Source organism: Chrysemys picta, chromosome 1 (assembly GCF_011386835.1).
Source record: "Chrysemys picta bellii isolate R12L10 chromosome 1, ASM1138683v2, whole genome shotgun sequence".
In the NCBI taxonomy this organism is placed as follows: Eukaryota; Metazoa; Chordata; order Testudines; family Emydidae; genus Chrysemys; species Chrysemys picta.
The window spans coordinates 147,194,570-147,216,334 of record NC_088791.1 but is presented as its reverse complement, the minus strand read 5'-3'; the positions used below and the strand labels follow the sequence as shown (position 1 = coordinate 147,216,334).

General features: G+C 48.1%; 1 protein-coding gene across 6 annotated transcripts in view; it reads right to left on the bottom strand.

The window, feature by feature from the left end:
- The window catches only part of SPAG17 (sperm associated antigen 17), a 278,678-nt gene that overhangs the window by 65,519 nt on the left and 191,394 nt on the right, over positions 1-21,765 (bottom strand). For all 6 annotated transcript variants that reach the window (XR_010599017.1, XM_005292730.4, XM_042852127.2 and 3 more), the window contains 3 exons: positions 16,359-16,573; positions 3,875-3,995; positions 2,210-2,463 (listed from right to left, as the gene is read on the bottom strand). Coding sequence is in view for 5 of the 6 variants with exons in the window: in XM_005292730.4 (XP_005292787.2) it covers positions 2,210-2,463; positions 3,875-3,995; positions 16,359-16,573 (590 nt within the window). In the remaining variant the exon portion in view is untranslated. The remainder of the gene's footprint in view (positions 1-2,209; positions 2,464-3,874; positions 3,996-16,358; positions 16,574-21,765) is intronic.

Genomic DNA, 21,765 nt, shown 5'->3' with positions numbered 1-21,765 from the left:
CTCATGATGCACTGAGCCTGGTTGTTATAGTGATGTTACAGTAATTGTTGTTACAGCAATGTTACAGTAAGGTTATAGGTTGTAATTTCATGTATGTAGTTATGAGGCTGAAAATGTATCCTCATGGCTTAAAATAAACCCAGGCAAAAACTCTCCAAGAGCAGAGAGGCAGTTCACACCTCATCAGGGCATGTATGGGACAAACCCAGCTCAGCCTCACAGGAACAAAGGACACTGGCCTAGGCAGCAACAAAAGGATTTGTTGGACTCTCGAGTGAGTCACCCCCCTTCCTTTGGTCAGTTTGGGACTGCAATGATGTAATGTTCACCTGACTCTGAAGGGGGGGGGGGCAAAGCCAAGAGGGAAGAAAGAACATGATAAAAGGGAGAGACGTTTGCCATGCTCTTCCTCTCTCTTCCAGCTACATCTACACACACCACACCAAGCGACTGAAGTGCTGATCAAAGGGGAGAGCCTGGCTGAAGAGCAACCAGCCAGCCTGTGGTGAGAAGCATCTAAGTTTGTAAGGGCACTGGAAGTGTTAAGATTAGCTTAGAATGTGTTTTGCTTTTATTTCATTTCACCAAATCTGACTTGTTATGTTTTGACTTATAATCACCTAAAATCTACCTTTGTAGTTAATAAATCTGTTTGTTTATTCTACCTGAAGCAGTGCCTTTGGTTTGAAGTGTGTCATAGACTCCCCTTGGGATAACAAGCCTGGTACATGTCAATTTGTTAGTTAAATTGACAAACTCATATAAGCTTGCAGCGTCCAGCGGGCATAACTGGACACTGCAAGACAGAGGTTCCTAGGGTTATGTCTGGGACCGGAGATATTGGCTAGTGTCATTCGGTTGCACAATCCAAGGAGCAGCTTACATGCCAGAGGCTGTGCGTGAACAGCCCAGGAGCGGGGGCTCTCACAGCAGTGCAGGCTGGCTCCCAGAGTCAAGGAGTGACCTAGCAGATCACCAGTCCGGATAACACCAGAGGGGAACATCACAGAGGGTCACAAGGAGGTGTATGGCATGAGCACTGCCCCAACGGATACTGCTGCAGGAAAAAAAATCTCTGGCTCTTGGTATGCTAGGTGCCAACACACCCAAGTGGAATACGCCTCTGCAACTACTCAAAGAAGAGATTATAGATAGGCAGAATATATCGAACTTATATGGCTCCCATTACTGAAGTATCTGAACACCTCACCATCTTTAATGCGTTATCCTCACAATGCTCCTGTGAGGTAGGGAAATACTATTATCCTCATTTTACAGATGGGAAATGGAGGTACAGGAAGACTAAGTGACCTGCCCAAGGTCACACAGGAAGTCTGTGGTGGACTAGAGAATTCAACCCAGGTTCCCACCACCTAGGTTAGCCCTCAAGCCACTGGAAAATCCAACATGACATCTGGACAGGAAAGAAGCACTGTACTATTACTATTACAAAAATATCAAAAGCAGTAGTCTTGAAATGACATTGTAAAAAGAGTCTCTGTGGGGCACCTCCCTAGCTGGGCTGGGCCCCTAACCATACCCAGTTTCCACCACTGGGATGGCCCTTGTGGGCCTGCTCACTTTCCTTCTGGGTAAGGGAAAAGCAAAAGTTCAGGTCAACACAATCCAAGCCCCTTGAGGAGTCAATAAAAAGGCAAAAAAGCCTTACCTCAGGGGTGCCTGAGTAGCAGTTTTGTTGGAGTCCTTATGGCTGGCTAGCTGAGTCAGTTGCTCCCTATCAGGCTTGCCCTGGGGTTTGCTGGACTCCTTGCAGAGCTGGGGGCAGTTCTGGCGTGAGGGTTCCTCCTGCTATTTCAGGAGCCACTCTAGTCACCTCCTTCTCAGGGTTTCCCGCCTTGCGTACTGCAGATTCCTCCCTTCAAAGCCCTCAACCTTACCTAGCATGATTGGCAGGGCTGGCGGGACAGGGCTACCTTAGCACACAGAGCCTCCCAAGCCCCGTCCGTGTCACTGCGGGATTTATACACCCCATCACAGACATCTAGCCTCAAACAACACAGGCTGGCCAACTCTGTATTGTCATTCCAAAAGGACTATTCTTCTGGCTGTGGTCTTTCCAAGAATTATGTAAAAACATATCTTTTCCCAAAAGTGCAGACTGCCTATAGGCAGAAACTGTAGGCCAGGACTATCTGGCCTGCCCAGGAAACCAAGTTGAACCCATTTCTAATCAAACTCTTTACTATACCTGGGTGGATCCATCAATCATGTACTTTACGACAGTTCCTTGGCTGGTAATGACTCTAGACACTTCCTGTTCTACTGGTTTCTTCACTGCTTTGTACAGATGGGAATGTTTCACCCTTAAGGGATAACTCTGCCTAACTAGGATTTCCAGAGTAGATTGCTTGGCTTTTTCTGCCTTGGCCTCATCTTCCTTGGTTTCACTTTTGTTGGCTTCATCTGCCTTAGCTTCAGCTTCCTTAGACCCAGCTTTCAAATCTGAAATTAAAGTCTATATTAATTAACAGTACCATAGTAGCCATTGTCATCTAAGCAATTCTAAGGAGCCCATCATTGCTGTATCTTAGCATCAATATTGGTGAAAATTATTATTTAGTGAGTGCCATCACATTGGTTGATGCTTTACAAACATAAAAGTAGACAGTCTCTGCAAATAAATTCTTTGGGTCAATCTTAGACACAGACAGTAGAGCTCATTGTATACCAAGTGTAGTAGACAATTGTGTAGACAGACTGTACACCTATAGGAGATTAGTACTGCCAATTGAAACTCCTGTACTGTACACTATTTGTTTTGACATCTAATACTGAGTCTCTCTACCCTCTGCACTGTATATAATGCTAAACTAATCTGACATCACATACCTTGAACAGACAAATATTTTGACATGGGAGTGGGATGGAGGCCTGAAGGTAAAAGATGATTATTCTGGTAATTCAGGGTTATGTGACCAGTAATCTAGGTTCTCTCGCTTTGTTAGAGTTGCTGGGCAGGCCGGCTCAGGCAGTAGCAGATACAGGCTGGAGCAGGGCCTAGATAGTGTGGAAACAGGCACAGGTAGTGCAGGAACAGAAGCAAGGGCCAGCTGGAGCAGGCACAAGGGCTGACTGGGGCAGCAGCAACGAGAGGAGCAGACTAGAGCAGGAGCAGGAGCAACGGCAGTATGTTGAAACTACTGGGAATGGGAATGCGCTGGCCAGGTAGTGACATTAAGCAGACCGGACAGACTGCTTTTCTTAGAAGCCTAAAACTCTACCTTGGGATGACCTCAGTTGATTCTTGCCTGTGGATTGGCTGAACCGTGGTAGACTGGTGTGAGGCCTATCACAAGACCTGCAGGCAATTGCCTCTGGTGACTCGTCATACTCTCTTGCTCAGGGATGACTCATAAGGTTTAGGCAGGCTCAGGCTCAGAGGTATTAAACTCTATCCCATAATGATAAGCCTTTGTGCTGAGGCTCTATGAAGCACCAATATCCATCTTCTAGCCACTTATATACACTACAAGTCATAATGAAGATGAAACTGCTCCAAAGCTCAATCTTATGATTACTAGCAACCCAAGTGTCAATGCAATCTACCATGTGCAGTTGAACAGTTGTGCAAATGTCCAAAAACAGTGGCAAGTTGAATCACTGCAGTAGCCTAATAGGCCAGACATAGAAAGTGTGTCATGAACTGCCCTGAGCCTTGCTCAGCTACACAGAAAGAAATTCATACAGTTGTTTTCTATAACAATGTTTAGGGAATTGTTTTCAATATTAGATGTCAGAACTTTCCTGTAACTATGTTTAAATCCATCTCTGCATCCAAAAAAAAAAAATAATCTTTTGTGATTTTAACTTTATGCAGAATACTCCTGTCTCCATAGTGATTCACAAAACTAACCTATAGAATTTTGACCAAGGAAAGTCAATACCAGCCCATTGGGGCAGGAGGCATTCAAAGTCTGGAAAACAGGGACATCTGGCACCACTTGTGTTTCAGGTGTTGGTGGTTCTATTTCTACCTAGAGAACAGAACAGATTAGTTTTATTACACATTTCAAAAAGCATTTTATAAAGTTTAGTTTTGTTACATGCTCTGGTAGAGCTAGTATCTAAAGGTCTGATTCTGCTACCTACCTTATTAACGTTGAGTTATAATTTAATCCGTAATCAGTCCCACCATAGGTGCCGACTCCATGGAGGCTCTGGGGCTCAAGCAGCCATGGAAAAAAAATAGGGGGTGCTCAACACCTGCCTGCCACAGTGGTTCTGCGGCCCTGGGGCTGGCTGCGGATCAGCTGTTCGGTGGGTCCCAGGGCTGGCCGCTGATCAGCTGTTTGGCGGTTCCCAGGGTGGCCAGCGGAGCTGTGAGTGGCTGGCAGGAAGCACTTGGGGGAGGTGGAGAGGAGCGAGTGACGGGCGGGGTGGGCATTGGGGGAGGAGGTGTGACATTGCACTCCATATGATTTTATGAAAATATGCTAATGAGTGTGAATATAATGTAACTGGAATATGCTTCATGCAAAAGGTCTCTTGTAAGGTATCATTACAAAGCTTATAATCTACTCAGTGTGGTCATCCTATTTGTATAAATGTATCATTCTTGTATCTGAAACTAGGAATATAAAATATAACTCTGAAGTCCTATTGTAGTTATGCAAAGTGTGGGCCATTAATGGTGGTTTAGAATCTTGATGGCTCCCATCAACTAGGACAATTGACTGCAAATGGCTCTGTTTGCTTGCAAGCCTTCCTGTGAGTCAGGCCAGGAAGAATGAAGGCTTGGGGTCTCACAGGACATGTGACCATGTCACCTGGTACTGGAATCCATCTTAAACCTGGTGCTTTTCCAGTTAGAAGGGGGGGTGGGGACCCAGAGAGACAAAAGATTCCCGCCTTGTGCCAAAGGTATAAAAGGGGGTGGAACAGAACAAAAGGGGCTGCAGTCATGAGAAGTCCCCTAGCTACCACCTGAGCTGGAACAAGGACTGTACTGGGGAAAGGATTGGGGTCAGACTAGAAAGGAGTCTAGTCTGTGAAAGAAGCTTATTGGAACATCTCTAAGGGTGACATTTACCTGTATTCAGTTTCTTAAATGTATTAAGCTTAAACTTGTGTGGTTTTGTTTTATTTTGCTTGGTAACTTACTTTGTTCTGTCTGTTATTACTTTGAACCAATTAAATCCTACTTTTTATATTTAATAAAATCACGTTTTGCTTATTAATTAACCCAGAGCAAGTAATTAATACCTGGGGGAGCAAACAGCTGTGCAAATCTCTCTATCATTGTTATAGAGGGCGAACAATTTATGAGTTTACCCTGTATAAGCTTTATATGGAGTGAAACAGATTTATTTGCGGTTTGGATCCCATTGAGGGAGCTGGGTGTCTGGGTGCTAGAGACAGGAGCACTTCTTAAACTGTTTTCAGTTAAGTTTGCAGTTCAGACCCCGGGTCTGTGTTGGAGCAGACTGGCGTGTCTGGCTCAACAAGGCAGGATTCTGAAGTCCCAAGCTGCCGGGGAAAACGGGCTCAGAGGTAGTCCCAGCACATCAGATGGCAGTCCCATGGGGGTCTCTGTGACCCAACCCATCACAGTGGCATAGTCAGCAGGATCTGTGCACAGCTGATTGCTTTGAAATGCTGGTAGTGATTTTAAGTGAGTTTTAAGTGTGCTGGCTGGAGAACAGACAAAGTGGTTACTGGTTTATTATTTTCTATTTGCTTATTTCGGATAAGGGAAATAGGGACAGAAAAGTAAGCAAAATAAATAAGAGTGAAGATCAGAAGAAGCTAGAACTACACAAGTTGCAAATTGCCCAGAAAGGCTGAACACTGGGCGCTGGAAAAGTCTCTGTTAACTAAGAAGCCCCTGAGCTGAATGAATCTCAGTTTCAGTGAACTGAAGAGGGGTGTGGCCCAACCTTTGGGTCTCTGCTGAAGCTGACTGGAGTGTCTAACTCAGCAAGACAGGAGTGGAGAGGCACCTGTTCTGGCAGGAGGGGGCTCTCTGGGGTATCCCAGCTCATCAAGGGAAAGACAAATGGAAATTGATGCGCAATTTTCCTGGGAAAAGGCTGCCCACCAGCAAACCCTGGACTTAAAAGACAAAGCAACTGAGGCCCAGAGACGAGCACAAATTGAGACCCAGAAGCATGAACTTGCTGTAATGAAGTGGAAGAGGTGCACAGAGACATGTATCCTGGAGGTGGAAGTTGGGGTTCTGGTGACTGCAGCGGTAGGAACAGACCCCAAGAACTCTGTAGCTGGAAGCAAGCCCAACCTGAGTAAAGGGGGGCAGATTTTGCTGGCCAGTGAAGGGTCTGCCACAGCTGGATCAGGGTCACCTTCCCTTTTGGGGGACACAGGAGTGTCTGCCCCAGAGGAGAACCCAAAGAAGAATTTTAGGTATACTGCCTCCGCCATGGACAATGTCCAAGTCTCTGGCAGTAAGTTCAGGAGGAGGGTGTGATGTTGCACTCCATATGATTTTATGAAAATATGCTAATGAGTGTGAATATAATGTAACTGGAATATGCTTCATGCAAAAGGTCTCTTGTAAGGTATCATTACAAAGCTTATAATCTACTGAGTGTGTTCATCCTATTTGTATGAATGTATCATTCTTGTATCTGAAAATAGGAATATAAAATATAACTCTGAGGTCTTATTGTAGTTATGCAAAGTATGGGCCATTAATGGTGGTTTAGAATCTTGATGGCTCCCATCAACTAGGACAATTGACTGTAAATGGCTCTGTTTACTTGCAAGCCTTCCTGTGAGTCAGGCCAGGAAGAGTGAAGGCTTGGGATCTCACAGGAAGGCTTGCAAGTAAACAGAGCCATTTACAGTCAATTGTCCTAGCTGATGGGAGCCATCAAGATTCTAAACCACCATTAATATTTTCATAAAATCATGTGGAGTGCAACGTCACACCCTCCTCCTGAACTTACTGCCAGAGTCTTGGACACTGTCCATGGCAGAGGCAGTACATGTAAAATCCCTGTTTGTCTCCGGTCACACACCCTCCCAGTACCTTTAAACCCTATGATGTCATTCATAGGTGTCCTAGCAAAGTTCTGGGTTCCTGGTCTCAGGGTGCCTGAAAACATGTTGGGGTGCAGTATTGCTAACAGTATGCAGATAGCAACATCGGTTAAAGTGTAGGAGTCTTGGCATTTAGCCACCACTGCCATGAGGCGGTGTGCCAGTTTCCCCTGCCACACAGCAGCGTAGGCCTGTTATGGTTTTGCTGCTGTGCCAAGCTTCCAGCCTGTTTACAGGTATAAGCTGAAAAGCAACATGCTTGTGGGACTGTCTTGTCACCATCCCTAGCATGTACAAATGTTTTTTCCATGAATCAGGTATGTCACACATCTTTAAAGGGTTTACCATTAGTATTAACTCCTTTGTCTTGACCCATAGATGAAGTAGCAAAAGACACAAGATTAACAACAAATTTATGGTAGACAGGCTTTGTTCACACAATTTAGTTTGTTTAGTGTCTATTGCATTTCCCAATTCCTTTGTGTACCATGGTAGGTGCTCTGATACCGATTCTCCTGCCTCTTTGGAGAAGGCTTTCAATTCAGGCATGTGTTTGAGGCTTTGGCAGGGAAAGGGTGCACTGCAACCATGCCTGCCCTCAGCCCCTCCCTCTGGAATTTCTTTGGGTTGGACCCCACCCCTTTGTGAAGCTTCCCAAATGCAAAGTTTTTCTCCCCGCAGCCTTGAAGAGACAGTGTTATCTTTTACAAGGGTAGCCAGAATAACATTCTTTAATGGAATGCTTTGGATTGGTAAGATTCCCTGGGTTACCCCACTCTCTGTTCCCAATAGGTCAGCTGGGTAGACTCTCCCCTCCAGGAGATCTGACCCCCAGTCTTCCCCCTTAAAACCTGATTCACAGAAAAGGGGTCTGGCATTTTAGATGCAGATTTTTCACCCTCCTCTTGGGGAAAAGCCTCCCTACAAAAGCTGGGCAGACCCTCCTGACCCCCTCACCTTCTGTTGGGACTTCCCTCTCTGGGTCAGTGTAGTGGGATGGTCACCCGTTCCAGCCCAAAGGGGCTTAAAACAGCCCAGGAGAGGGCTGTTGCTGGAGTAAGTAGCTCCCATGCTGATTGGGGAAGCAGCCTCAGCTGTGGCCACACCCCAATCAGGGCTCAGCTGGCCCTTATAAGAGGGCCGAGGGCTAGCAGAGCCCCAGGCCGAGGTGAGGGACCACAAAAGGGTACTAGGGCTGCAGAGGGGGCAGCCAAGGCTTAGGCAGAGGCCGCTTGTCCGACCCCCCTTGCCGATGATGAGTGGTACAGACTGCAGTCTGCCCCAGGGAGCGGGGGCTAGACGATGACTGACAGTTGCCACTGAGGCAAGGGAGGGATAGGGGGTGGGGGTTCCCTGGAGAGGGGAGACCCAGACTAAAGGGGTACTGCCGGGGGCAGAACCCTCATCTAGAAGGGCACCAGGGTCCGGGAGGGACATGGGGCCAGCGGCAGATGAGACGGCAGCCGGCAGAGGGCGCTCCTGGCTGAAAAGAGCTAATTCCCTGGACAACCAGCAGGAGGCGCCACACCGGTGAGTCGTCATCCTGCCACAAGTGGTGGAGAATGCAGGCAGAAGCGGTCCGCCCCGATATAAGGGGCAAGGGCGAGGACTGTGGGACTATTGCCTGGACTTGAGTGACACTGGAGAGGCAAACGGGACAATGGATCCCGGATACACAGGGGCGTTCTTTGTGCTACCCCTAGTTGGGGGCAGGGGCCAGTGCCCTGGCAAAAAGGGACTGGTGACCCACAAGAACTATGGGAGGTTCAGTGGGCCCTCCATGAGCAGGTGGGCCAGCTGTCGAGGGAGCAGCGGGCCCTAGTCCAACTCCTCCAGCAGGAGTTTTGGAGGAGCCGCCAGCAGGACGGGAAGTGGAGCGCCAAGCCCAGGAGGCCTGTAGATGGGCGCAGGACTTGCTACGCCTGCGGATGGGTGGGGCATTTAATACGAGACTGTCCCTATCAGGGTGGGGGCAGGGCACCGCAGCCCCAGTAGGGACAAGGAGAGGTCCCGAGGACAGCTTGTCGGGTGAAGAAACCGAGGCGGCGGCTGACTTGTTGGGCCTGTGGGCGATTGGGCCACGTGTGTAGGATATGCCCAGGCCCAACGCAAGAGGTTCACGTCAGTCCTGGCAAGGGGACGGGACCCCAGTTGGACCACAGGAAGTCCCAGGCAGCCCAGAGGCAGGGTGATCTAAAGAGGCACTGCCCCCTCAGAAGGACTGAGGGGTGACAGGAGGAGGTGCCTTTAGGCCCGGTGGGACCAAACGTGGCAGAGGTGGTGACTGGGACGGAGCGGACCCTTCAAGAGGCTGGGATCCAGACTGTCGCTGAGCCAGTTACTGGGAGAGAGACCCAGATGGAGGGGGCCCAGCAGGAGGCCGGGACCCAGATGGTGGTGGAGACAGTAGTTATGGCATGGGGTCGACAACCTTTCAGAAGTGGTGTGCCGAGTCTTCATTTATTCACTCTAATTTAAGGTTTTGCGTGCCGGTAATACATTTTAATGTTTTTTAGAAGGTCTCTCTCTATAAGTCTATATATTATATAGCTAAACTAGTGTTGTATTGTAAAATAAACAAGGTTTTCAAAATGTTTAAGAAGCTTCATTTAAAATTAAATTAAAATGTTGATCTTACGCCGCCGGCCCGCTCAGCCCGCTACTGGTCTGGGGTTCTGTTCACCTAGGCCAGCAGCAGGCAGAGCAGGGCCTGCAACCGGGACCCCGGCTGGCCAGGGTCTGGCAGCCAGAACCCCGGACCGGCAGCAGGCTGTGCGGGGCCGGCGGCCGGGACCCAGACTGGCAGTGGGCTGAGCGGCTCAGCCCACTGCCGCTCAGGGGTTCCATCCACTGGCTCCTGCCAGCTGGGATCCCGGCTGCCGGATCCGCTCAGCCCACTGCCAGTCTGGGGTCCCGGCCCTGCCCACGTACAGTGGTACCTTCTCCCTGGTTCTGGCCCATTCTCTTCCTCTGTCTGCACTGAGCTGAGAGTGGGAGTGCACTGAGCACAGGGCTGGGGGTGAAGGGTCTGGCCAGGAGCTAGAATGAGGGAGGGGGCTCGGGGTAGGAGGTTTGGGTGTGGGGCACTTACCTGGGCAGCTCCCATTTGATGCGAGGGGTGCAGGTGGGAATGTGGGGTGTGTGTGCAGGAGCTCCCGTTTGGTGCTCAGGGTGGGGATGTGGGGGGTGCATAGGGTGGGGGGGTGCTGGGGATGTGGGGGGGTGCAAGAGTCAGGGCAGAGGGCTGGGGGCATGTGAGACGGGTGCAGGTGTCAGGGCAGAGGCGGGGCTGGGTATGTGTGGGGGTGCCAGAGTCAGGGCTGGGGTCATGGGGTGGTGGTGGTGAAGGAGTCAGAGGGCTGGGTATGTATGAGGGAGGTACAGGGCTCAGGTCAGGGGCCTGGGGTGTGTGCGGGGCTCAGGGCAGAGGGCTGTGTGTGTGTGGGGGGGAGGGTCAGGGCAGAGGGCTGGGTGACTGCCCCCCTCAGAATCCCCAACCCCCCCACTCCTTGTTCCCTGCCCACCCCCTCCTGGGACCCTTGCCCCTAACTGCCCCCCAGGACCCCACCCCCTATCTAAGCCTCCCTGCTCCTTGTCCCCTGACTGCCCCCCTAGGACCCTACCCACTACCTGTCCCCTGATTGCCCCAACCCTTATCCACACCCCCACCCCCCAACAGACCCCCGGGACTCCCATGCCTATCCAACCGCTCCCAACCCCCTGACAGGACCCCCAGAACTCTCGACCCATCCAATCCCCCTGCTCCCTGCCTGCCCCAACCCCTCTCCACACCCCTGCCTCCTGACAGGCCCCCCCCCCAGAACTCTCGACTCATCCAACCTCCCCCCCCACAGCTCCTTGTCCCCTGACCACCCCCTCCAGAGACCCCCTACCCTAACTGCCCTCCCTGGACCCTTCTTGCTCCCTGTCCCCTGACTACCCTGACCCCTATCCACCCTCCGCCCCCTGACAGACCCAAGGACTCCCATGCCCCATCCAAACCCCCCTGCTCCCTGACTGCCTCCTCCAGAGACCCCCCCACCCCTAACCACCCCGCCCGGGATCCCACCCCTTATCGAATGCCCCCAGCCCCGGACCCCTTACCATGAGGCTCCAAGCAGAGTACGCAGCCCCGCTCCTCAGAGCGCTGCGCACATGGCAGCATGGCTCCGGTTAGCAGGGACCGTGTCTGCCTCCCTGCGGAGCCAAACACTGCCCCATGGGAGCGCGCAGCCCCGGCCCCCAGAGCTCTGCGTGCGTGGCGACAGGGCTCCAGGGGAGGGGGGGAAGCGGGGGAGGGGCCAGTGGCTTGCTGCGCTCGGCCGGGCACTCCGGCCCGGGAGCGTGGACCCCGCGGTTTGCCGTGCCGGGAGAGTGGGGCCATTTGCCCACCCCGTGCGCACGCCTATGCTTCTGCTCCTTGCCCCCATGGGGGGAGCGGAGGGCAGAGGAGAGCGGGCTGGGCTGGGCAGGATTTTTAATGGCTCGCTGGAGTCCCGGCAGGCAGCAGTGTGCCATTAAAAATCAGCTTGCATGCCGTCTTTGGGAACCCAGATCTGAGTTATGGGAACCCAGACCTGGAGGGAAGAGGGCCTGGGGGACCTGGATCTACGGGCTCGGCTCGAAGTGGCAGAGCAGGCCTTCCGGCAGGCAGAGCCACATACCTGGGAGATGGCCCGCAGCTGGGACGCTGCGGAGCGGAAGTGTGTGAGCCTGGAGGGCAACTCTGGAGAGCAACTTTTGGGGAGCCCCGGCCATGAGGCCCCCCCAATCCAAGGGTGGGGATTTTGAGGGTGTGTGTGTGTAGCAGGGTGGTCATCCGCTCCTGCCCAGAAAGGCTTAAAATAGCCCAGGAGAGGGCTGTTGCTGGAGTAAGTAGCTCCCATGCTGATTGGGGAAGCAGCCTCAGCTGGCCCTTATAAGAGGGCAGTGGGCTAGGAGCACAAACACTCCCTCTCTAGCCTTTGGAGAGGGAGGGACCAGGCTGCTTGAGGACCTGAGGAAGGTACCGAGGGTGGAGCAGTGCTGGGGAAGGGCCATGGAGCTGGGGAGCGTCAGCCTAGCAGAGCCCCAGGCTTCAGGCCAAAGTAAGGACCCAGTAGAGGGTACTAGGGCTGCAGAGGGGCAGCTCCGGTGTAGGTAGAGGCAGCAGGTCCAAACCCCGATTGCCTGTGATGAGTGGCTTATACTGCAGTCTGCCCCAGGGAGTGGGGGCTAGTTGGTGACTGGCAGTAGCCTACAACTGAGGTGGGGATAGTGGGTGGGGGTTCCCCCAGGAGGCGAGACCCTGAGACTGAGGGGTGTATGGCCAGGGGGCTGTACCCCAGTGCGCAAGGGGCACTGGGTCCAGGAGGGAAATGGGGGCCAGGCAAAGCGGGACACTGGCCTGCAGGGGGCGCTCTGATGGCTGGAGAGCTAATTCCTGGAAAGTAGCAGCAGGAGGTGCCGCAGGGGTGAGTCCCATTCGGTTACAGTCAGACACTCCTGTGTCCCCCAAAAGGGAAGGTGTCCCGGATCCAGCTGTAAGCTTACAGCTACCAGCTATGACAAACCCTTCACTGGCCAGCAAAATCCCCCCCCTTCTCCTCAGGTTAGGCTTGCTTCCAGCTACAGAGACCTTGGGGTCCATTCCCACCGCAGCGGTCACCCTGGGTATCTGGGTGCTAGAGACAGGAGCACTTCTTAAGTTGTTTTCAGTTAAATATTGGAGCAGACTGGCGTGTCTGGCTCAACAAGGCAGGGTTCTGAAGTCCCAAGCTGCCAGGGAAAATGGTCTCAGAGGTAGTCTCAGCACATCAGGTGGCAGTCCCAAGGGGGTCTCTGTGACCCAACCCGTCACAGGGGGCATAGTGGGGGCAGGAAGAGGCAGAGCAAAGGCAGAGCCTTAGGGAAAGAGGTGGAGTGGGAGCAGGGCCTCAGGGGAGCACCCCCGAGGAAAAAAAAGTCAGCACTTGTGAGTCCCACAGATTTTGAAGTTGGAGAAAGTTTCTGTTTCTTTTATCTATATTAAATTATTTTCTATGTATTGTTATACATAGACTCATAGAATATCAAGGTTGGAAGAGACCTCAGGAGGTAATCTAGTCCAACCCCCTGCTCAAAGCAGGACCAACACTAACTAAAACATCCCAGCCAGGGCTTTGTCAAGCTGGGCCTTAAAAACCTCTAAGGATGGAGATTCCACCTCCTCCCTAGGTAACCCATTCCAGTGCTTCACCACCCTCCTAGTGAAATAGTGTTTCCTAATATCCAATGCCTTCAGCTGTTGGTGTTGCTGCTACTATATGGAGTGCTGCAGCTAGTACTACCAACCATTTCACCATGTTCTGCTTCATATTATTGTTTTTACTCACAGTTTCTATGTGGGTCTGAAATCTGACAATCTCTGACACCTGGTGTAAATAATCCATCAAAAGAAAAGAATTATCCATGACTTTTCCTTTGTCAGTATTGTCGGGCTCAACTAGACCTCCCCCACTGCAACTTGAGAGCACTGCTCCTTGTTCTGTCATGTGCCACCACTGAGAACAGCCGAGCTCCATCCTCTTCCCCCTTCAGGTAGTTGAAGGCTGCTATCAAATCTCCCCCTCACTCTTCTCTTCTGCAGACTAAACAATCCCAGTTCCCTCAGCCTCTCCTTGTAAGTCATGTGCCCCAGCCCCCTGATCATTTTTGTTGCCCTCTGTTGGACTCTCTCCAATTTGCCCACATCCCTTCTGTAGTGGGGGCCCAAAACTGGACACAATACTCCAGATGTGGCCTCACCAGTGCTGAATAGAGGGGAATAATCACTTCCCTCAATCTGCTGGCAATGCTCCTACTAATGCAGCCCAATATGCTGTTAGCCTTCTTGGCAATAAGGGCACACTGCTGACTCATATCCAGCTTCTCATCCACTGTAATCCCCAGGTCCTTTTCTGCAGAACTGCTTCTTAGCCAGTCGGTCCCCAGCCTGTAGCAGTGCATGGGATTCTTCCATCCTAAGTGCAGGACTCTGCACCTGTCCTTGTCCACTCTGGACCCTATCCCTACCCTCCAGCATATCTACTTCCAGCTTAGTGTCATCTTCGAACTTGCTGAAGGTGCAATTCATCCCGTCGTCCAGATCATTAATATCCATCATCCAGTTGAACAAAACTGCCCCCAGGACTGACCCCTGGGGCACTCCGCTTGATACTGGCTGCCCCACTAGACATCGAGCCATTGATCATTAACCGTTGAGCCCGACAATACTGACAAAGGAAAAGTCATGGATAATTCTTTTCTTTTGATGGATTATTTACACCAGGTGTCAGAGATTGTCAGATTTCAGACCCACATAGAAACTGTGAGTAAAAACAATAATATGAAGCAGAACATGGTGAAATGGTTAGTACTAGCTGCAGCACTCCATATAGTAGCAGCAACACCAACAGCTGAAGGCATTGGTGGAGTGGCTACAGTAACAAGACCAACAGATGATCATGGTGTGTAGATCATGGAGGGGATAGGACAGATAGCTCTGTAGTCCAAGAATGTGCTCCTTCTGTCAGAAGATGACCCTGAGGCCATTATGACACCCTTTCACCCCCTTATTCACCACTGTCATGTAATTAGGACATGTTTTGCACAAAGTATGCCTTGTGAGCTATCATTCTAAAAGTCTTGATCTGCTAGACATTAATATCGCATTGGATTGTATGTGCTATTGTCATATGTGAAGTTATGAAGTTTGGCTATGTATGTGTTACTGAAACATATTGAGGTTGAAAACACCCACAAGCAGCCTTTCAGGTACAACAGTAAAAAGGCCAAATTATGTTAATGGCTCACTGAAGAAATGCACACAAGTACAAGGATTACCCCAGGAATTGTGTACAATAGAAACATCTCAGAGATAGCACTACACAATGGGAACTGTTTGACTCAGATCACAGCAAAAGAGCTTTCCGGCAAGTGGGAAGAAGATATAAAAGGGGGAAACGACATCATGATGGTTCTGAGGTACAACACCCGAGGAACAAAGACTGAACTGGGGGAAGTGATGGTCCCAGGCTAGAGATTTCTAGCCTGTGTATGGAAAAAAAGCTTGTGCCTTAAGAATATGCCAGCCTGTTTATCATTCGGGGTGAGAATTTGCTACTTCATATCCTACCTATCTAATATGTTAAGCTTGGTTTGCATTTTTGTTTATTTATTAGGTAATCTGCTTTGATCTGTTTGCGATCACTTATAATCACTTGAAATCTATCTTTTCATAGTTAATAAACTTATTTTATGTTTTAATCCAAACCAGTGTGTGTTTGACTAAGGTATCTGGGGAAAATCTCAGCTTGGTTACCACAAGTGTGCATGGTCCTCTTCACATTGAGGGAGAGGTCCTACCCCACTCTGGGCAGCATTTGTCCTCCCCACTTCTGTATTCCTTTGGCCGTATTTCCTGGGTAGGCCTTAGGGTAGGCCTATGGTTGATTCTCCACCAAACAAAAGGGAAATAGTACCATAAACACAAAAACAAAGGGTGATACTTTCCCCTGCCTCCCCGCTGGGGCTGGGTGTCGCCCTGTAGTCTGCCCCGGGGTGTCAGTCCTTCCCCTAGCAGGCACTTAGGCTTGTTTGCTTCCCCTATTGGAGGAGTGCAGTCTCCCTTCTTGGAGAAGCTTACTTCCCTGCTGTCGCTGGCCTGGTAGCAGCTTGTCTCCCTCCCTTTCTCTCACTGGAGGAGAGGTTTTAAAAGATCTCAGGCAGCCTTTAACTGGATCCAGGTGTTCCTAATTGACCTGAAGTAACCCCTTCTCAGCTTATAGGGAAGAGGGCCTTTAATATTCTAGGGCTAACATATCTGCCTTCCCACACCCTCTTGCAGCCATCCAGCCTCACTTTGTCACATGAGGCGAATGCATACTAGACTGACAGGTGCCCACTCTGTTAACCAATTTATGGTTACAAGTAGACATTTGAAAAAAAATTGTGAACATTTCCCCCCATTTTTAAACCAATTATAGAGCTGATAGAAGATTTTTGAATTTTGAAATTCTGAGAAAATTTAGAATAATCTTTACTCTATTTTTTCCTTTTTTTTAACCAACTCTAATTATGTTGTCAATAAATGGCCAAGCCTCTGAGATCATAGCAGACATTACAAAAAGTTATCTTTCACTGTGGTCTCAGATCGCTCAGCTAACATTTCTGACCAAGTTAATTGATTTCACTTTGTTTTAAACACTGACATTTGAAAGAATAACCTTGCTGACTGCGACTGTCTTTTCTGCTGAGTCATTCTACCAATTTAGACCTATTTGTGACTTATGATTACACTAGGGGGTAAATTTAGTACTTATTGGGGAATATTCTCTCACCTTTTTCTCTTCTTGCTTTGGAGACTCTTCCGGTGGTGGAGTGATTAACTTGACATGGCTCCCTTTGGCAGACTGCAGAGATTTTGCTGATTTTTGTTTCAGTGACTTGTTGCTTTTTCCTGAAGAAGTGGAAGCAGCAATAGGAGCGGGAGCAACAGTTGGAATATGTACGGAGGGGATATTCAGAATTGTTGCTAAGTTAGGGTCTGTATCATCTGGGGGGGAGGGTAGAGAGAAAAAGCAACATTTTTATGCAATAGACTGAAGTCACATACATGCATGTATCAGGCTTTGTTTGACAAAACTTCAGTTACCAAGTGTCATAACCATAAAGGGAAGGGTAACAGCTGTCCTGTGTACAGTACTATAAAATCCCTCCTGGCCAGAGACTCCAAAATCCTTTTCCCTGTAAAGGGTTAAGAAGCTCAGGTAACCTGGCTGGCATCTGACCTAAAGGACCAATAAGGGGACAAGATACTTTCAAATCTTGGGGGGGGGGAGGGGGGGGGAGAAGGCTTTTGTTTTGTGTTCTTTGTTTGGGAGTGTGTTCCCTCTCGGGACTGAGAGGGACCAGACATCAATCCAGGTTCTCCACATCTTTCTAAACAAGTCTCTCCTATTTCAAACTTGTAAGTAAATAGCCAGGCAAGGCGTGTTAGTTTTCCTTTGTTTTCTCAACATGTAAATGTAACTTTTACTAGAGTGTTTATCTTTGTTTGCTGTACTTTGAACCTAAGACTAGAGGGGAGTCCTCTGAGCTCTTTAAGTTTGATTACCCTGTAAGGTTATTTCCATACTGATTTTACAGAGATGATTTTTACCTTTTTCTTTAATTAAAAACCTTCTTTTTAAGAACCTGATTGATTTTTTCCTTGTTTTAGATCCAAGGGGTTTGGATCTGTATTCACCAGGGAATTGGTGAAGGTTTCTCAAGGCTTCCCAGGGAGGGAATCCATTGGGAAATGGTGGCAGCGGACCAGAGCTAAGCTGGTAGTTAAGCTTAGAAGTTTTCATGCAGGCCCCTACATTTGTACCCTAAAGTTCAAAGTGGGGATACAGCCTTGACACCAAGTTTTACCTTTTAAAAGACAAAACCCCCAGAGACCTCAGGTCCAGGGGCTGGGTGCATGACAACAAATGCAAACCCCTTCTATGGCCTACTCTCCCCATAGAGAGGGTTAAGACTAGTGTGTTCCATAGCTTCTGAGATGTCTCTAGGTCGGAGTCCATCATGTATGGGAAAGACAATCTTTCCACTTTCCTTCACCCAAGAAATATTCATATAGCTGGACATGTTCTGAATCTAGTATCCAGGAAAATATAGACGTTGTTACACTTCATCATGGACTGTCCAATAACTCCAAACTACTGGAGTTAAAATGCTTTTATTCTGCCATGGCAAAGGATCTGTTCTGATGGTCTGTCCTTTTTACTTAAAAACACCTGATAGATTTAATAAAATCATAGAAATGTAGGACTGGAAGGGACCTCAAGAGTTCATCTAGTCCATCCACCAGTGCTGAGGTAGGATTAACATAACTAGACCTTCCCTGACAAGTGTTTGGCTAACCTGGTCTTAAAAACCTCCAGTGATGGGGATTCCACAGCCTTCTTGTTGTGGTAACCTGTTCCAGTGCTTCACTATCTTTATAGTTAGAAAGTTTTTCCTAATATAAATCCTAAATTATCTTTGCTCCGGATTAAACCCATTACTTCTTGTCCTACCTTTAATGGATATGAAGAACAACTGATCACACTTCTCTTTATAACACCCTTTTATATATTTGAAGACTGTTATCAAGTCCCCTTCAGCTTTCTTCGCTGTAGACTAAACAGGCTCAATTCTTTCAACATTTCCTCATAGATCAGGTTTTCTAAACCTCTTATCATTTTTGTTGCTCTCCTCCTCTCTTCAATTTGCCCACATCTTTCTTAAAATGCGGTGCCCAAAACTGGTTTTGGTGCTCCAGCAGAGATTTCACAAGCATCAACTAGAGTGGAACAATTACCTCCCATGTCCTACATATGACACTCCTGTGTCCTCTTAATACATCCTGAAATGACATTTGCCTTTTTTGCAACAGCATAATACGAAAAAATTTGAATCTCTATTCCTGTTGTAAACCCTACAACCACACATATGGAGCATGTATTTGGGGAGTTTCTCACCCAGACAATTCAAGTAATCTTCATGCTAGTCTTTTTATGGACAACTTACCTCAGATAGAGCAACACTTGAATCCCAATGTCTTGACCAACACTTTTTATAGCAAGGTCTGACTTACACTGTAGTACAACAACACAAAGAACCAGTCCTCAGAAAATGGCCATGGTTAGGCTTTTTTTTTTTTTAAACTGCTCTAGCTGCATAACAGTAGCTAGTAGAAACACAACCCTCACAAACGTGTTTTTAGGTGGCTTCATAACAATCATTTTTGATTTGGCTAAGTTATAGTGGTTCCAAAACCTATTTTGCATATATACCACTTTTGGCTACATGATAAACTAACAATCTGCTAATGTTCTACTGGCACTGCACATATATGGGAATTGAAATGGAGTGGAATTTTCTATTTAACAATTTTAATATTTGTTGTGCAACCTTAACTCTGCTCCCTTGCGCATACGCATTATAATACAGTATTTAATTACATCACTACTCACTATTTTTTGTGCAGGACCACTGACTTATTAATTGTGCAGGTTGGACAGTGCAGAGCAGTGTAGTTAATAAAACTAGGGCAAAGGGGATCCTGGCCTTTTTCAGTGCAGATGGTAGATAGTATGTAGTAAATAAAGCAGTGATTCACAGGATTTCTTACTCATTCAGTTCAGGCTTTGAAAGGTGTGAAGTGCATGAGACCCCTGCGGAACCCCACTCGTTATGCCTTTCCAGCAGGATTGGGAACCATTAATAACAACTCTCTGAGTACGGTTATCCAGCCAGTTATGCACCCACCTTATAGTAGCCCCATCTAAATTGTATTTGCCTAGTTTATCGATAAGAATATCATGCGAGACCGTATCAAATGCCTTACTAAAGTCTAGGTATACCACATCCACAGCTTCTCCCTTATCCACAAGACTCGTTATCCTATCGAAGAAAGCTATCAGATTGGTTTGACATGATTTGTTCTTTACAAATCCATGCTGGCTGTTCCCTATCACCTTACCACCTTCCAAGTGTTTGCAGATGATTTCCTTAATTACTTGCTCCATTATCTTCCCTGGCACAGAAGTTAAACTAACTGGTCTGTAGTTTCCTGGGTTGTTTTTATTTCCCTTTTTATAGATGGGCACTATATTTGCCCTTTTCCAGTTTTCTGGAATCTCTCCCGTCTCCCATGATTTTCCAAAGATGATAGCTAGAGGCTCAGATACCTCCTCTATTAGCTCCTTGAGTATTCTAGGATGCATTTCATCAGGCCCTGGTGACTTGCAGGCATCTAACTTTTCTAAGTGATTTTTAACTTGTTCTTTTTTTATTTTATCTGCTAAACCTACCCCCTTCCCATTAGCATTCACTAGGTTAGGCATTCCTTCAGACTTCTCGGTGAAGACCGAAACAAAGAAGTCATTAAGCATCTCTGCCATTTCCAAGTTTCCTGTTACTGTTTCTCCCTCTTCACTAGGCAGTGGGCCTACCCTGTCTTTGGTCTTCCTCTTGCTTCTAATGTATTGATAAAAAGTCTTCTTGTTTCCCTTTATTCCCGTAGCTAGTTTGAGCTCATTTTGTGCCTTTGCCTTTCTAATCTTGCCCCTGCATTCCTGTGTTGTTTGCCTATATTCATCCTTTGTAATCTGTCCTAGTTTCCATTTTTTATGAGACTCCTTTTTATTTTTTAGATCATGCAAGATCTCGTGGTTAAGCCAAGGTGGTCTTTTGCCACATTTTCTATCTTTCCTAACCAGCGGAATAACTTGCTTTTGGGCCCTTTGAAAAACTGCCAACCCTCCTCAGTTGTTTTTCCCCTCAGTCTTGATTCCCATGGGACCTTACCTATCAGCTCTCTGAGCTTACCAAAATCTGCCTTCCTGAAATCCATTGTCTCTATTTTGCTGTTCTCCCTTCTACCCCTCCTTAGAATTGCAAACTCTATGATTTCATGATCACTTTCACCCAAGCTGCCTTCTACTTTCAAATTCTCAACAAGTTCCTCCCTATTTGTTAATATCAAGTCTAGAACAGCTTCCCCCCTAGTAGCTTTTTCAACCTTCTGAAATAAAAAGTTGTCTGCAATGCAGTCCAATAATTTGTTGGATAGTCTGTGCCCCGCTGTGTTATTTTCCCAACATATATCCGGATAGTTGAAGTCCCCCATCACCACCAAATCTTGGGCTTTGGATGATTTTGTTATTTGTTTAAAAAAAGCCTCATCCACCTCTTCCACCTGGTTAGGTGGCCTGTAGTAGACTCCTAGCATGACATCACCCTTGTTTTTTACCCCTTTTAGCCTAACCCAGAGACTCTCAACACTTCCATCTCCTATGTCCATCTCTACCTCAGTCCAAGTGTGTACATTTTTAATATATAAGGCAACACCTCCTCCCTTTTCCCCGTCTATCCTTCCTGAGCAAGCTGTATCCATCCACACCAACATTCCAATCATGTGTATTATCCCACCAAGTTTCAGTGATGCCAACAATGTCATAGTTGTATTTATTTATTAGCACTTCCAGTTCTTCCTGCTTATTACCCATACTTCTCGCATTTGTATATAGGCATCTAAGATACTGGTTTGATCTTTCCTCCCAGTTTTGTCCTGACCCTCCTTTCTCTCTGCCAATATAGCCCACACTCCCTCTCGTTTCCGACCCATCTCCCAGGTCTCTATGTTCCCCACTTACCTGCGGGCTTTGCTCACCTGTCCCCGTCCCCGTTTTGTGTTGTATTGTTGAAAAGGAACCCCTAGATATTGAACCCAGCCCTTGTTGCTGCCAACTATGACTGGCAGAAGCGTTACACCTGCATGGGCTCCAATATGGCCTCATTTATAGGCAAAGCCACATGAGAAGATCCTGCTGATCCCAATATGTCCATCAGCCTCTATGAGGACTCTTGCACCCCCTCAACTGGATGTCCAGAGAGGAAGCAAAACTCTTTAACTGGTCCTGGTATGCCCTGTCATCTTGAAGAGGGGAGGACACTCCAGACATCACCACCTCATTTGGTGATGATGAAAAGGAACACGAAGGGGGCTGAGATGAAGTCTCTTCAACGTCTTTTGTGGAAGGCTCTTGCAGATAAGGTTGGTTGCATTTGGTACTGATATCAGTACTGGGGGTAATCTTCAGAGTCTTTTCCTGACTGCTGTGCTGACATCTGCTTGGGGATCAGGAGGGAGGAAGAACCGGGGAAGACCTGGCGTGGGAGGAAATGCTCATGGGTTCCAATATGCCCATTGGT